Source organism: Biomphalaria glabrata, chromosome 10 (assembly GCF_947242115.1).
Source record: "Biomphalaria glabrata chromosome 10, xgBioGlab47.1, whole genome shotgun sequence".
Classification (NCBI taxonomy): Eukaryota; Metazoa; Mollusca; class Gastropoda; family Planorbidae; genus Biomphalaria; species Biomphalaria glabrata.
In genome coordinates this window covers 15947557-15961557 of record NC_074720.1, presented here as the reverse complement: position 1 = coordinate 15961557, position 14001 = coordinate 15947557, and the positions used below count along the sequence as shown (strand labels likewise).

The 14001-nt window shown below is 37.9% G+C and overlaps 1 protein-coding gene across 18 annotated transcripts in view; it reads right to left on the bottom strand.

Annotated features, from left to right (window-relative positions):
- Positions 1-14001, bottom strand: part of LOC106058482 (uncharacterized) — a 92724-nt gene that overhangs the window by 48549 nt on the left and 30174 nt on the right. For 15 of the 18 annotated variants that reach the window (XR_008780345.1, XR_008780346.1, XM_056045143.1 and 12 more), the window contains exon 2: positions 6926-7153. Coding sequence is in view for 15 of the 18 variants with exons in the window: in XM_056045143.1 (XP_055901118.1) it covers positions 6926-7108 (183 nt within the window). In the remaining 3 variants the exon portion in view is untranslated. Of the gene's footprint in view, positions 1-1829; positions 2006-6925; positions 7154-8127; positions 8392-11376; positions 11526-14001 lie in introns of those variants that run through there. The other 3 variants (XM_056045134.1, XM_056045136.1, XM_056045142.1) reach the window with 3 other exon arrangements.

The window sequence follows — 14001 nt, the reverse complement described above, 5'->3', positions numbered from 1 at the left end:
AATACCTCTAAACACTGAAATATTCAATAGATCCTACTAAGTTTAACTCAAAGTGATCCAGCCTCTACTAATACCTCTAAACACTGAAATGTTCAATAGATCCTACTAAGTTTAAGTCAAAGTAATCCAGCCTCTACTAATACCTCTAAACACTGAAATGTTCAATAGATCCTACTAAAGTTTAAGTCAAAGTGATCCAGCCTCTACTAATACCTCTAAACACTGAAATGTTCAATAGATCCTACTAAGTTTAAGTCAAAGTGATCCAGCCTCTACTAATACCTCTAAATACTGAAATGTTCAATAGATCCTACTAAGTTTAAGTCAAAGTGATCCAGCTTCTACTAATACCTCTAAATACTGAAATGTTCAATAGATCCTACTAAGTTTAAGTCAAAGTGATCCAGCTTCTACTAATACCTCTATCTATATACAAGGCATGAACCAGAAGACTGTTCAATAAAAAGTCACTTTTAAAACATACAGAGGTAAAACGAAAAGGTTTCATTCAAACCTTTTAGTAACCTTCAGGTTATAACCATGGCCTATACATTTACCTGGAGTACATCTATGCAGAGTCAACTTTAAAACTATCTTCAGGGTAGTACATAACTTAAAACATCCTAAGACACAGTCCATGCCACATGTTAGGGCAGACCTTGATCTACTACTCTCAATATGTTTGTTACTAGTATTCAAGATTTGACATTTCAACCAATCTTCTCTTATTCGCTCGAGTTTAATTTGTGCACAGATCTAGTCACTAGATAAACTAAGATCACTATTCTCATTTTATGCACATATCTAGTCTGTAGATAAACAAAGCTCATTATTCTCATTTTGTGCACATATCTAGTCTGTAGATAAACAAAGCTCATTATTCTCATTTTGTGCACATATATAGTTTGTAGATAAACTAGCTATATATATATATATATAATTCTCTTCGTGGCCCAATCATGCGGGACACCAAGAAAAAGTCATGGAAAGAGAAATCTTTTGTTTCTGCAAGTAGGACTAGAGTTATCCCACGTAACTTTCGTGGCGACAGAGAGCACGTCTCAGAAAAAAAAAAAGGGGGGGGGGGAGGGAGGAAGAACAAGTAATCTTTCTCTTTACATTTCTATATTTGACTAAATTTATGTGTGTATTTACACATCTCCATATCTGGTGTCATCAAAATAATTGCATAATTTTTCTGTAGCTTTGTTATGATTTTGCACCTTCGTATTGCTCTTCCATTGCTAACCATGGCCACCGCTTCAGATATATTTCTTGGGGTCAACAGGTCTTTCAATGTAGTCGACATTCCTGCATCAGGTAACTGTTTATTACTATCAGTCGCATATTTCTGGGAAAATGTCATCGACGAAACTGTTGCTCTCGAACTTCGCAAGACAGCTGAAAGCTTTATTTACGAACATTGGGATAACTATGTCGACGCCCTGTCCGTTGTTCTTACTCACTGAAGCACAGTCATACGCTCTGCTCGACAATACGCTGCCTATATGAATTCGCAAGACAGCTGAAAGCTTTATTTACGAACATTGGGATAACTATGTCGACGCCCTGTCCGTTGTTCTTACTCACGGAAGCAGAGTCATACGCTCTGCTCGACAATACGCTGCCTATATGAATACTTCCGGTTAATAGCGGCGTATGCTACGCCGCGTGTCGACTAGTGCTAATTATTCTGATTTTGTGCACAGATCTAGTCTGTAGATAAACTAAGCTCATTATTCTCAAGTTCAGTAATGATGTCAGTTTCATCAGTACTGCATTATGTCCTTTGATAGCTATATTATTTCTTGTACAAGATGAAGTATTACCTGAGAGTAGAGGATAAGGAACGTAGAATCTGAACCAGCGGTCAGAAGAGCAATCCTTCTGGTCAATAGCCAATAATCCCAAGAGTAAACAGTGTACAAAATCCAGAAAGAAAAAGGTCCCCGATACTAGGGCAGACCGTATTTTTAGTACTACCTGAGCGCTGGATCAATGGTCTAGTGAATGAGTGACTGGACTAAAATTTGTACGTTCGTCTATCTCTACAGTAGCACCGTGTCTCCCACCACTTCCATTCAGGCACCTAACCACGCCCACACAGCAAGTCGAGTCACAACTAAGGGTACAACATAGCTCCAAGCTATTGATTTTTGTTTTTCAATCATACAATTATGGATTCAATAGCCCTCAGCATAACCACAATAGAGCATTTCCCTACCCCCTTTAGAATAGTTTATAATCTGTGCACAAACCGTTCATCAAAGTGTTACTGTGTAGAAGTAAACTCACACACAAATTATTACTCTGAAGCAGTTTATCTCACAACAAATTGTTACTATGTAGCAGTTAATCTCACACACAAATTGTTTCTGTGTAGCAGTAAAATCTAACACAAATTGTAGCACATAGAGACTCGATACTTCATAAACGACGGTCGGATTTCATTAAAAGAGTACTTTTTAAAAGTTTAACTACTTAATAATGCATTGCAAAAAAAAAAAAGGGGGGGGGGGGGGCTCTACGTGAAATAAAATTTCAAACACCACGGAACGTCACTATATATTGCAGCATTTTTCAAACATTTACATTAGCGTCCCGACTAAATCAGCTAGGCCACTCTAGGGAGTCCTATATAGCGCTGCAAGATCACCCTGAAGGGTTCGAGGCTAAGCCCCGATGCCAAACATATTCCAGAATACTGTGCTGCTGAATTTCATTCTCTTGACTTCTGCACTATTTCTCCTTGTAAGAAATAGTGGGGGTCAAATAAAGGGACGCTACTGAAGGTGAGAGACACTGGAGGCAGTAGAGCATGTGAGCATGTATGAAACAGGTTGGATAGTCGATAGTTCATCCTGGTTAAGTGGAGGCCCGGGTATGCTATTCTGCCTCAACGTGGCACTTGGGTGGAAACGATCATTTGAGGACGTGATAAGGCTAAATGAATAGCAAAACAAAACTCCTGTGGGAGTGTCCAAGGGAATGCGAGAGCTTTCCCATTACACGGAGCGGAGTTGAAAGAGAGCTCCCACGTCCCTGTCGATAATTCATGCGCCGTTCCTCAAGTGACCGTTACACTAATGGCGAGTCCTGCACGATTAGCTTGGTACAACATAGGAAAATGGCGGATGTTCCCGGTGTACTCGGCCTTCGGCCATGCATTCTAGTCCATGCGCCCGGAGTGCCGGATTTATCGAAAATAGCAATGCTTTACATAGGCAATGACTTGGATCTCTTCCAGACAGAACGGTTGTTCAAGCAAGCTTACAAGCCTAGAGCTCGAAGAGCCTTCGGCTCAGCTCTTTTGACTATGAGACGGTTAAGTGGAGGGCCTGTTTTATTCACGCAAAATACGTCAACGAACGATGGTACGACGTTTGGGACAAGTTTAACCGTTTTGATGCATTGACGAAGACGTATGGGCATATCTTCATTGAAAGAACATTTTAGATTCATCTTGTTGGATACGTCTCTCACTAACAAGCAGGAAAAGTTCGTTGAAGATGATGAAACGGATTTTGTAAAAACCTTACTAAGAAATTACAATTTAAATAATTTAACAAATTTGACTATGAAACAAGAAAAAAAAAAACAACAAAATGCTTGTTTAAAAAACAAAAACAAAGATTTAACGAAGTGCATTTGTATCAATGAGTTTGGATCAGTCATATCATTAAATTTGTAATAGATCTAGATCAGTGGTCTTCAACCTTTTTTGGTCTACCGCCCCCTTTTCGTATTCTTTCTTTGAAAAAATCCGCCAGCGTCCCCCCTCTAAGCAAGATACTAATAAAGAAGCGTGAGAATGTAAATTTGAATAAAATGTCATTTATGTATTAATTTTCATGCTCCCAATAACAGATCGTTGATTATATAACTAATTATACAAAAGTTTGTCAATAACTTACAGTGACTACACAAAATTTCATCACATTGTCATGACTCTTACAAAACTTTGAATAGTAACTTTTAAAGTTATTGAATATTAAGGACTACTATTTTTAGGTTGAACTGTAACTTAAGCCTTATGCCTCCTGCAGTCTGACAATATTAGAAACGTCAAGCTTTAAATGAGCCTCAAGCAAGGCCAATGTCTCCTCTAGTGGCTAGATTCAGTCTATTTGCTTACTCGTTCAGTTTGTTACCCACTCGATCTAACTTAACCATGTATGTTGATAGAAAAGCAAAAAAATAATTCCATTTTCGACAGTTTTGGAATTTTAAAGCAACATTTCAGTGCAGCCATATCTCTGGTGTGTTGCCTCCTATGTTTACATTCTTTTCACTGAAGACATAATTTTGTAATTTAGTAAATCTATTTTTTTTTCCTGCAATTCAATTTGAACATCACTAACAGATGTTTAAAAATTGTCATTTATATATATAAATATTTCAAATTTATTACATCTTAGAAGCGAATCGTTATTTTTTCACAGAGCATTGTTTGGTGAATTGCATAGAGATCGATGTCATTAGGCAGTAATTCGTCAACAAACAAGTTATGTTAAATTTAATATCTCGATTAAAGAGAAACTGATTGAATCAATGAGGTTGGTTTAATTCATTAACCTTAGATGCCTGCCATGTCAAACATTTTTAGGCTTTTTGAAGTCATCGCCAACAGAAAAATGTCGAACTTGTATTAAACAGATGAACAAAACGAGCGATTCAACTCCGTTTCGAAATCCAGCAAACCTCAGTTTACAATAAGAGTTTAACATGTTGCTCATCATTTGTTTCACTAAACAGTTGATAGATGAGCTTATTTTATGCATGTAATTGTATTTTATTTACAGTTGTTATAATTCGATGCAAATAGGAATGAATTGTAGGCTTCAATGTTAACAAGCTGTTGCCTGTGTAGTACAACTCACAAGGTGAATAATGGATAGATTGGGATGATCTTGATCTATATTACTTAGGAAGCCTTTGTAGCGTCCAACCACTGATGGTGCCCCATATGTCGCAATAAGCTACTTAGGCCTACCTGTACAATTTTGAAATCATAGTTCATCACTAACCAAAAAGATAAGTCTTTTTGTGTCACAGATACGTTTTTATAATTTTAACAATTTGAATTTTAATTTAAATACATTTTAAACAACACTTACTTTTGTTTTGGCAAGAAAAACTCAATAGTTAAGAGAACACTAAAACATTTAGCTTGATCCGAGATTGGGTGTTGCAGAACTAACGTGTACAAACTTTTGACCAGACATACAGATTGTACCAGACAGACAGACAGAGAGAGTTGATAGAGGCTTTGTACCAGACAGACAGACAGAGAGAGTTGATAGAAGCTTTGTACCAGACAGACAGACAGAGAGAGTTGATAGAGGCTTTGTACCAGACAGACAGACAGAGAGAGTTGATAGAAGCTTTGTACCAGACAGACAGAGAGAGTTGATAGAAGCTTTGTACCAGACAGACAGACAGAGAGAGTTGATAGAAGCTTTGTACCAGACAGAGAGTTGATAGAAGCTTTGTACCAGACAGACAGAGAGTTAATAGAAGCTTTGTACCAGACAGACAGACAGAGAGAGTTGATAGAAGCTTTGTACCAGACAGAGAGTTGATAGAAGCTTTGTACCAGACAGACAGACAGTTAATAGAAGCTTTGTAACAGACAGAGAGTTGATAGAAGCTTTGTACCAGACGGACAGAGAGTTAATAGAAGCTTTGTACCAGACGGACAGAGAGTTGATAGAAGCTTTGTACCAGACGGACAGAGAGTTGATAGAAGCTTTGTACCAGACAGACAGACAGACAGAGAGAGTTGATAGAAGCTTTGTAATAAAAATATTAAAAAGACGACATTCTTGCTCTCCTTCCCAGCCTTAGTTCCCCTCTAGTTGGGGGGGGGCGGCACAGTTTTTTTTTATCATGTTTACAACAGTCAAGAGATGTACGATGTAATATCTATCACGTTTATAACAGTCAAGAGATGTACGGTGTAATATCTATCACGTTTATAACAGTCAAGAGATATACGGTGTAATATCTATCACGTTTACAACAGTCAAGAGATGTACGATGTAATATCTATCACGTTTATAACAGTCATGAGATGTACGATGTAATATCTATCACGTTTACAACAGTCAAGAGATGTACGATGTAATATCTATCATGTTTATAACAGTCAAGAGATGTACGGTGTAATATCTATCACGTTTATAACAGTCAAGAGATGTACGGTGTAATATCTTTCAAGTGAAAAATGTTTTGTGTGTGTTTGTGTGGAAACAAACAAACAACTGAAGAAATGCAAGTAATTTTGTTTTTAAATTAATGTCTGCCTCCCTCTATAGGTCGAGTGAAAGTTAATGCATAGGATCCCTGCATAAACAAACTATCTGGTCTATATGATGCCAAATAAATAAAGAAAATAATTTTATTAAATCTGTTAGACGTGCAATATTTTGGGTGTTGTGAATGACACAATGAGATTTGAATAACTCAAAAGCAGAAATCTTGTACTACATTTGACAAGATTTGTAGGAGTAATTCTATCTGTTCTAGAGGAGTAATTCTATCTGTTCTGGGGGAGTAATTCTGTTCTGGGGGAGTAATTCTATCTGTTCTAGAGGAGTAATTCTATCTGTTCTAGAGGAGTAATACTATCTGTTCTGAAGGAATAATTATATCTGTTCTGGGGGAGTAATTCTATCTGTTCTGGGGGAGTAATTCTATCTGTTCTGGAGGAGTAATTCTATCTGTTCTGGAGGAGTAATTCTATCTGTTCTGGGGGAGTAATTCTATCTGTTCTAGAGGAGTAATTCTATCTGTTCTGGGGGAGTAATTCTATCTTTTCAGCAGCAGATACTTTCTTTTGTAAGAAACTTGACCATAACGTTAAGACATACAAATACAATATGACAAATATACATCCACTGATAAAACAAACATATAGGCTGACCTCTGTATCTATGGAAAAGTCCACCAATAATCCAGAATCCCCGCCGTTGGTGGTCTGTTCTGCCCCGGAAGGGCCGAAAGGGTCAAACTCGTCCACGTTACCATTAGCCGTGGCTTTGACTGAAGAAGAAGAAGTGGAGTCGCCAAAGTCGCCCAATAGATCGTCAAATTGGGAGGCCGACATGGCGGTGAGCTGAGAGAAGAACTTACTGGTCTACTCGACAAATATCTGGAAGAAATAAAAAGTCAACATGAGACAAGGACATTTTGAAACATTGGGGTGAGGAAGGAAACAAGGAACATTTTATGTGAACTGAGAAACTGATGTGTGGGGAGTGCTTGTCTTCAACTGAAACACTTGTACAAACAAAAACTCTTCGTTTCTTCATAGAAATCTAAACTTTCATAATTGAAAGTTAACATCACAGCGAACATGGGGACATACAAAGTTTCTCTTAGTTCTCAAACATCCATTCAGTGACTCGGAGTAATACAAACATCTAGATCCAAGTCTAGGACTTGGATGATCAAAGACTTTTAATGGATGTCTTTCGTAAGTAACAATGCGCACATAACTGTAGACATCACTTTATTTATATCTACTTCGTTAAAACAAAATTTTTTTTAAATGAAGCCAAAGATCAGGTGATGCGTGAAGGTCATCAAGAAACTTTAATTTAGTGACTAATCCAACGTGAGACAAACCAGTATGATAAGTCCTAACACCTTAGACTTGATACTAAGTGCTCAGAGGTGAGTCAGATCTTTTTAGATCGACCTGACAGCTGTATGTCTATGTTGTGATACATTCGGACTAAGCCAAATTAAAAAATGTACTTAAGATGGATGGATGCATTTCATAAGAAGAGAATCTATGTCTAACAATAAGTCCCAGGGTTATCGAACATGTGATCTACTTCAACGCAAAGGATTATCCTGATTGAATAAGAAGAAAAAAAAAAAGGGGGGGGGGGAAGAGTTTAGAGGAGAAAGGCTTTCCTTTTCCACCATGTTATTCTTTCCCAAAGAGGCTGCTCCTTAATCTACATGGGCAGTGGTCAAAACGACTGGTTTGAATGTGAAGAACAAGATCGAACAGTGAGTCACAGTGTCAAGTGCTAGAGCTCACGCGATCACACACACACACACACTCAAACTACTACTAGTAGTAGATCCTACAATGATAATAAAGCCAACACGAACCAAGATGTCCATTCAGGGTCAGAAAGTATAGTCCAGCACTGAGAGCCATGAAACAAGACGGTAGACTAGTTCACTACAAACTCCAGGACACTGAGAGAGCCATGAAACAAGACGGTAGACTAGTTCACTACAAACTCCAGGACACTGAGAGAGCCATGAAACAAGACGGTAGACTAGTTCACTACAAACTCCAGGACACTGAGAGAGCCATGAAACAAGACGGTAGACTAGTTCACTACAAACTCCAGGACACTGAGAGAGCCATGAAACAAGACGGTAGACACTGACACACTTCTCCGTTGAGCAAGAGATGGAGGAACAAAAAAAAAGGGGGGGGGGGGAAGAGGGGAGGGTCGTATTGATCTCAACAAGAAGAGGTGAGAGGGGGAGGAAAGGCTGGAAGTTGAGGAGGAGATAAAAAAAAAAAAAAGAGGTCTCAAGTTCCAGATGTGAGCGGCATTTCTCGTGTCCTCAATGTCAAGGCCATACCTCTTCAATACCCAACCCATTCTAATCTTTTTACTTCCAAAGACGGTAGATAGTTGGGGGTCCCAGCAGACACATAAAGCCGTAGAATATTGGGAGAAGATCGTCTGCTAGACAGCCCTATAGAGTCAACAGAGCGAGCCAAGAGATTCAACTCGGGATGTAAACAGTGGAAACACTGACTAGAAATACAATAGTTGGTTGGGAGGTATTAGCATAGTATTAGGTGGGGTTTATTCTTTCAGTGATTCGATGTGTTGCTTTGTCATATCATCCAAACAGTTAGCAATCCGTAGACCTGAACGTTGGATGGTCTATCTGATGTCAAATCTCACACAAGGTTTTACATTTGTAAACAGATGTCACTGCTACATATGCAAACAATGCTAGACAACTTACTCCCCCCCCCCTAATATTTACAATACTTCTCACACTGAAAACAATTCTACCCACACTAAAACAGAACAAAGTATTACTTCTATATTACTAACATTGGAGAGAAAGAAACAGTGTATTACTTATATTATATAATACAGACGTTACTTCAAAAAAGAAGATGATTACGTCCTACGCGTCATGCATTTAGTCATGCATATTAACCAATGACTTAAATTCAGCCAAGTCACTGGTTTTCCTGGCTAGCTCAGGCAACCCATTCCATGCTCTAATAGCACTAGGGAAGAAGGAGTGTTTGTACAAATTTGTCCTAGCATATGGGACGAGGAATGTGCCTTTATCTTTGTGTCTTTCAGAGTATTTTATTAAATTTTGTTTTTGTATTTGAAGATTAAGGTTCAGTGTTTTATGTATGATTGCTATTTTACTTTTGAGCCTTCTGTCCTGAAGGCTTTCTAAATTTAGTGATTTTACTAAAGGTGTTACTCTAGTCAAATGTGAATATTCGTTTGTTATGAATCTCACTGCTCTATTTTGTGTCTGTTCCAGTTTTTTAATGATTTCTTGAGTTGAGGGATCCCAAACGGAGGATGCATATTCTATTATTGGCCTAACCAAGGTTAAATAACATTTTAGTTTTATGTTCTTATTTGATTTATAGAAATTTCTTTTAATAAATCCTAATGCTTTGTTTGATTTTTTTGTAGTTTCATCAATATGTGGATTCCATGACAGTTTTTCATTTATTATAACACCTAGGTATTTTGCGTTTTTAGTCTGTGTTACTGGTTTGCCATGAATAAGATAAGTGGAATTAATTTGTTTTAGTTTTTTTGTTACTCTTAACAACTGACATTTTTTCTGGGTGGAAAGACATGCTCCAATTTGATTCCCATTTCTGTATGTGTGTGCGCGCGAGAGGAGAGGTCAAAATACCCAGTATCTACCTAGTAAAAACAAGACCAGTGGAAGAACTGACCTATATCCTTATACAGTGACAAAGAGAGTACCATGTTAAGTTGTATGGTTAAATAACTGCTATGTATGTGCAAAACATAAACAAGCGGTGTGTATGACATTGGCTGGTGCAAAGACGCTGTGTGAGTGTGGATAACGAAGAAATTTGCCACTAAAGACTTGTAGGTAGTAGGCAGAGGCGGCCCAGTGCGAGTGTCATATCAGGACCTCGAATTGTACGATGGTCTGATAGTGACATAAGTTTATCTTTATCGCGGCAGTTGCGATCATCTCGGTGAGATGAATGCTGTGGTCGGAACGATGTAACAAACGTTCTATTTAGTCTTGTTCACCAAGAAGTTACTTTAAGTTATTTCAAGTTTCATACGTTAAGATATCAATACACTGACAGCAGTTGAGTTGTCTACCAGCAGTTTGGTGCTACAAGTCAACGGCCGTCAACAGCACACAGGATAGTGTGGGGCTAGCATAAAAGGTAGCCTCTTTATGTTATTGATAACAACTTTAAATAATGCCTTCAGTAATGTCCCATCAACAAGAGGAAGTCTCGAACCAAGAGATTTTGACCTGGCAGCTAAGAGCTTGGACATTCCGCCTCTATTTCCCATGCCTCTCTGTGAACTACCACACAAGGCATGACACAATCTAGAGCTCAAGATTTGTTCCTTTTCAAAGTCAAACTAAAAATTACATATCAATTGAGACATGCGTGAACAATATAGCGTTGACAATATAAAGTTATTTGTCCTGATAGTAGAGCTAAGTGTAGGGAAATACAGAAAGAACAGACAGGAGGGCAGAGAGAGATAGTGTGTGAGATTATATATATATATATATATATATATATATATAAAGAGAGAGAGAGAGAGAGATTGTGAGAAAGTGTGTGTGAGAGAGAAAGTGAGAGAAACATTACTGAAGAAAGAAAGGAAAAGACGGAAAGAAAGATGAGAAAGGCCGAGGAAAATGAAATGTAGCCAAAGAGAAAAAAGTAAAAGTAGCCAAAAAAAAAAAAGAAAAGGTTGGTAAAACACAAATGTAGCCAACTAAAGATAAGTGTGGGCTGAATGAACGTGTGCCCTAAGTAATGAAAAAAAAAAAAGAAAAGGTTGGTAAAACACAAATGTAGCCAACTAAAGATAAGTGTGGGCTGAATGAACGTGTGCCCTAAGTAATGAAAAAAAAAAAAGAAAAGGTTGGTAAAACACAAATGTAGCCAACTAAAGATAAGTGTGGGCTGAATGAACGTGTGCCCTAAGTAATGAAAAAAAAAAAAGAAAAGGTTGGTAAAACACAAATGTAGCCAACTAAAGATAAGTGTGGGCTGAATGAACGTGTGCCCTAAGTAATGAAAAAAAAAAAAAAAAAAAGTAACAAAATTCGACTCACTTGACTAAATACTCAATAAACCACAAGCGCAGAAACAAAACGTCTTCCCCAATATAACCTGGTCCTGCACAGAGCAAATCTAGCTCAGGAGGACACGAGAGTCCCTAACACTCCCAGAGGCGTGTCCGTCATGTTTGTCTGAGACGTGACACGAGATCTCCAAATGAATGCCGTTACGGTAACAACACAAAGCCACTGTCTTGTCAACTAACAGAAATATCAGCTCTAGTAAAAACAAAGCGACCAGAGATCGAGCTGCACACACACACACAAATATTGCACTGTTGACATCCTGGCGAGTATCAAGTCAAGAACTGTCTTATCTTTAAGAGCTCTAGACATTATATTGCTAAGTTCAAGAGTAATAAGAACTATATCAGAGACTCGTAATCGATCACCCCCCCCCCCCGTTCTACTCACATAAGAATCCAAGTCAATTTCAATGTTTACATAGATCTCAAAGTGTTCTTTTCGGTTCAAAGATACTATTTTATCCTAGAGAGAGAGAGAGAGAGAGAGCAATGTGATGTGTTCATGAACAACTAAAAAGTAGATCAAGACGATCAAGTGTAAGTAGCTTGTTGACTGTCACTAGATCGAGTACTAAATAAGTCTAGGTAGCTTGTTGACTGTCACTAGATCGAGTACTAAATAAGTCTAGGTAGCTTGTTGACTGTCACTAGATCGAGTACTAAATAAGTCTATGTAGCTTGTTGACTGTCACTACTAGATCGAGTACTAAATACATCCTGTCCAAGTTTCTCGAGACAAGTCAATCAGTAGCTATACACTCAACTTCGAACTTGAATCACTGCTTTAAGACTGTCAGAATCAAGTCTGAATCGAATGTTTTGAAAAGAAAAAAAAAACTCCTATAATGACAGTACGACAAGTTATGTTATGATATCTTATCTTATATAATACAGACGTTACTTCAAAAAAGAAGATGTTGTGTTAGTCCCCTGGGCTAACCTGGTTTTGTAGAGATCTGAATGAAACAGCCGAAATAGGAGGGCTATAGTCTCATCATCAGCCCTCTTCAAATGTGTTCCTTTGACTGGTGCAGTTTAAAAAAATTATGAAAGATCGAACACAGGCACTACACACAGACTCAGTCTAATGCAAACACAAATACACAGAATGAAACAGGCAAATTTTTTTTTAATACTTTAAAAAAAACAAAGCTTATCTTAGGGAAATAACTCCACACTTACAACTATATCTCTTAATAATGTAGACGTTTTTCCCTTATTCGATATCACACAAAATAATTACTTAACAATAATTAAGTGAATAACTGGTTAATTTTTAAATAGATTCCTGTTTTAATATGCACAATACATATTTTTTTAAAGTTTCAACTTGATCCGAGAATGGGTGTGGGAATAACAAAGTATTCAATTATCTAACGGGACGAAACTCTACATATTTAGTCGTATCTGTGAATAATGAAGGATTGGTTTCCCTTGTTGGTATCAAACAAAATAATTACTTACCAGTACTTAATTGACTAATTGGTTAATGTCTATGCCAATGAAAAATTGTGTAACGTTTCAAGTTGATCCGAGAACGGATGTGGGAGAAATAGCGTGGACAAACTTTTGACCAAGCTGACAGACAGTGAGTTGATAGAAGCTTACTAAAACACACACAAAAAAAAGGCTGGATTATTGGATAGAGTTTGAATTGACTAACAATAAGCAGGACCATGATCACGTGACTCGGTAGGGAAAAGCGTTGAGGACTCAAGATCAGTCTCAGAAAAGAATGTGTAAGAAAAGGATAGGGGGGGGGGGCATGAAACTCGTGTGTGTGTGTGTGTGTGTGACCTAATCGATGCCAGTATCTGGTCACAGAGGGAGTTAAAGGAAAGAAGAGCGTCCCGGAAGCAAGAAAGTCCATCAAGAAATGTAATATCCAGAGAGAAATGTGAGACTTTGTTAGCTGTACAAGTGTTGGCCTGTGTGTGAGAGAGAGAGAAGAGGGGGTAGAAAAGAAGGGAAAGGAGAGAGGGCTGAAAGGGACAATAGAGTGACAAAAAAGTGATGGAGATACATTGACAAAACAAAAACAAAACGCGACAAGAATGCAGTCAATGAAAACAAAGTAAGAAAAAAGAAGAAAATGAAGGAAAGATAAATGAAAGTCCTAATAGGTCTCGACACCACAAGCCCCCAGTTCAACTACGAACGTTGAAAACTAAACGACAATTACAGGAAAGGATTAGAGACACCAATAGGAGAAGGTTGTATAGCAATGACCAAATTAATAGAGCGAGCTCACAAGTAATACTTATCATCATTAAACATGCACAACATGATCTCAATCAACAGACTTCCAAGGAAGACACTGCAGTCGACTGTACACCAAGACTGGTAATACATGTTTACAAAATGTAATTAAAAATAATACGATGTATTGATCAACTTCTTGACTGTATGTCACCTGGACCAGTTTAGATAAATAGGTATACACCTCATTTTCTTGTCATTATTCATGGTATCCTCGATGAACAATAGTGACACCTCGATGAACAATAGTGACACCTCGATGAACAATAGTGACACTACCTATCACGACATTACAACCGACGAAAGTGTGTTCACCCAGGTCCTTACCCTTCAC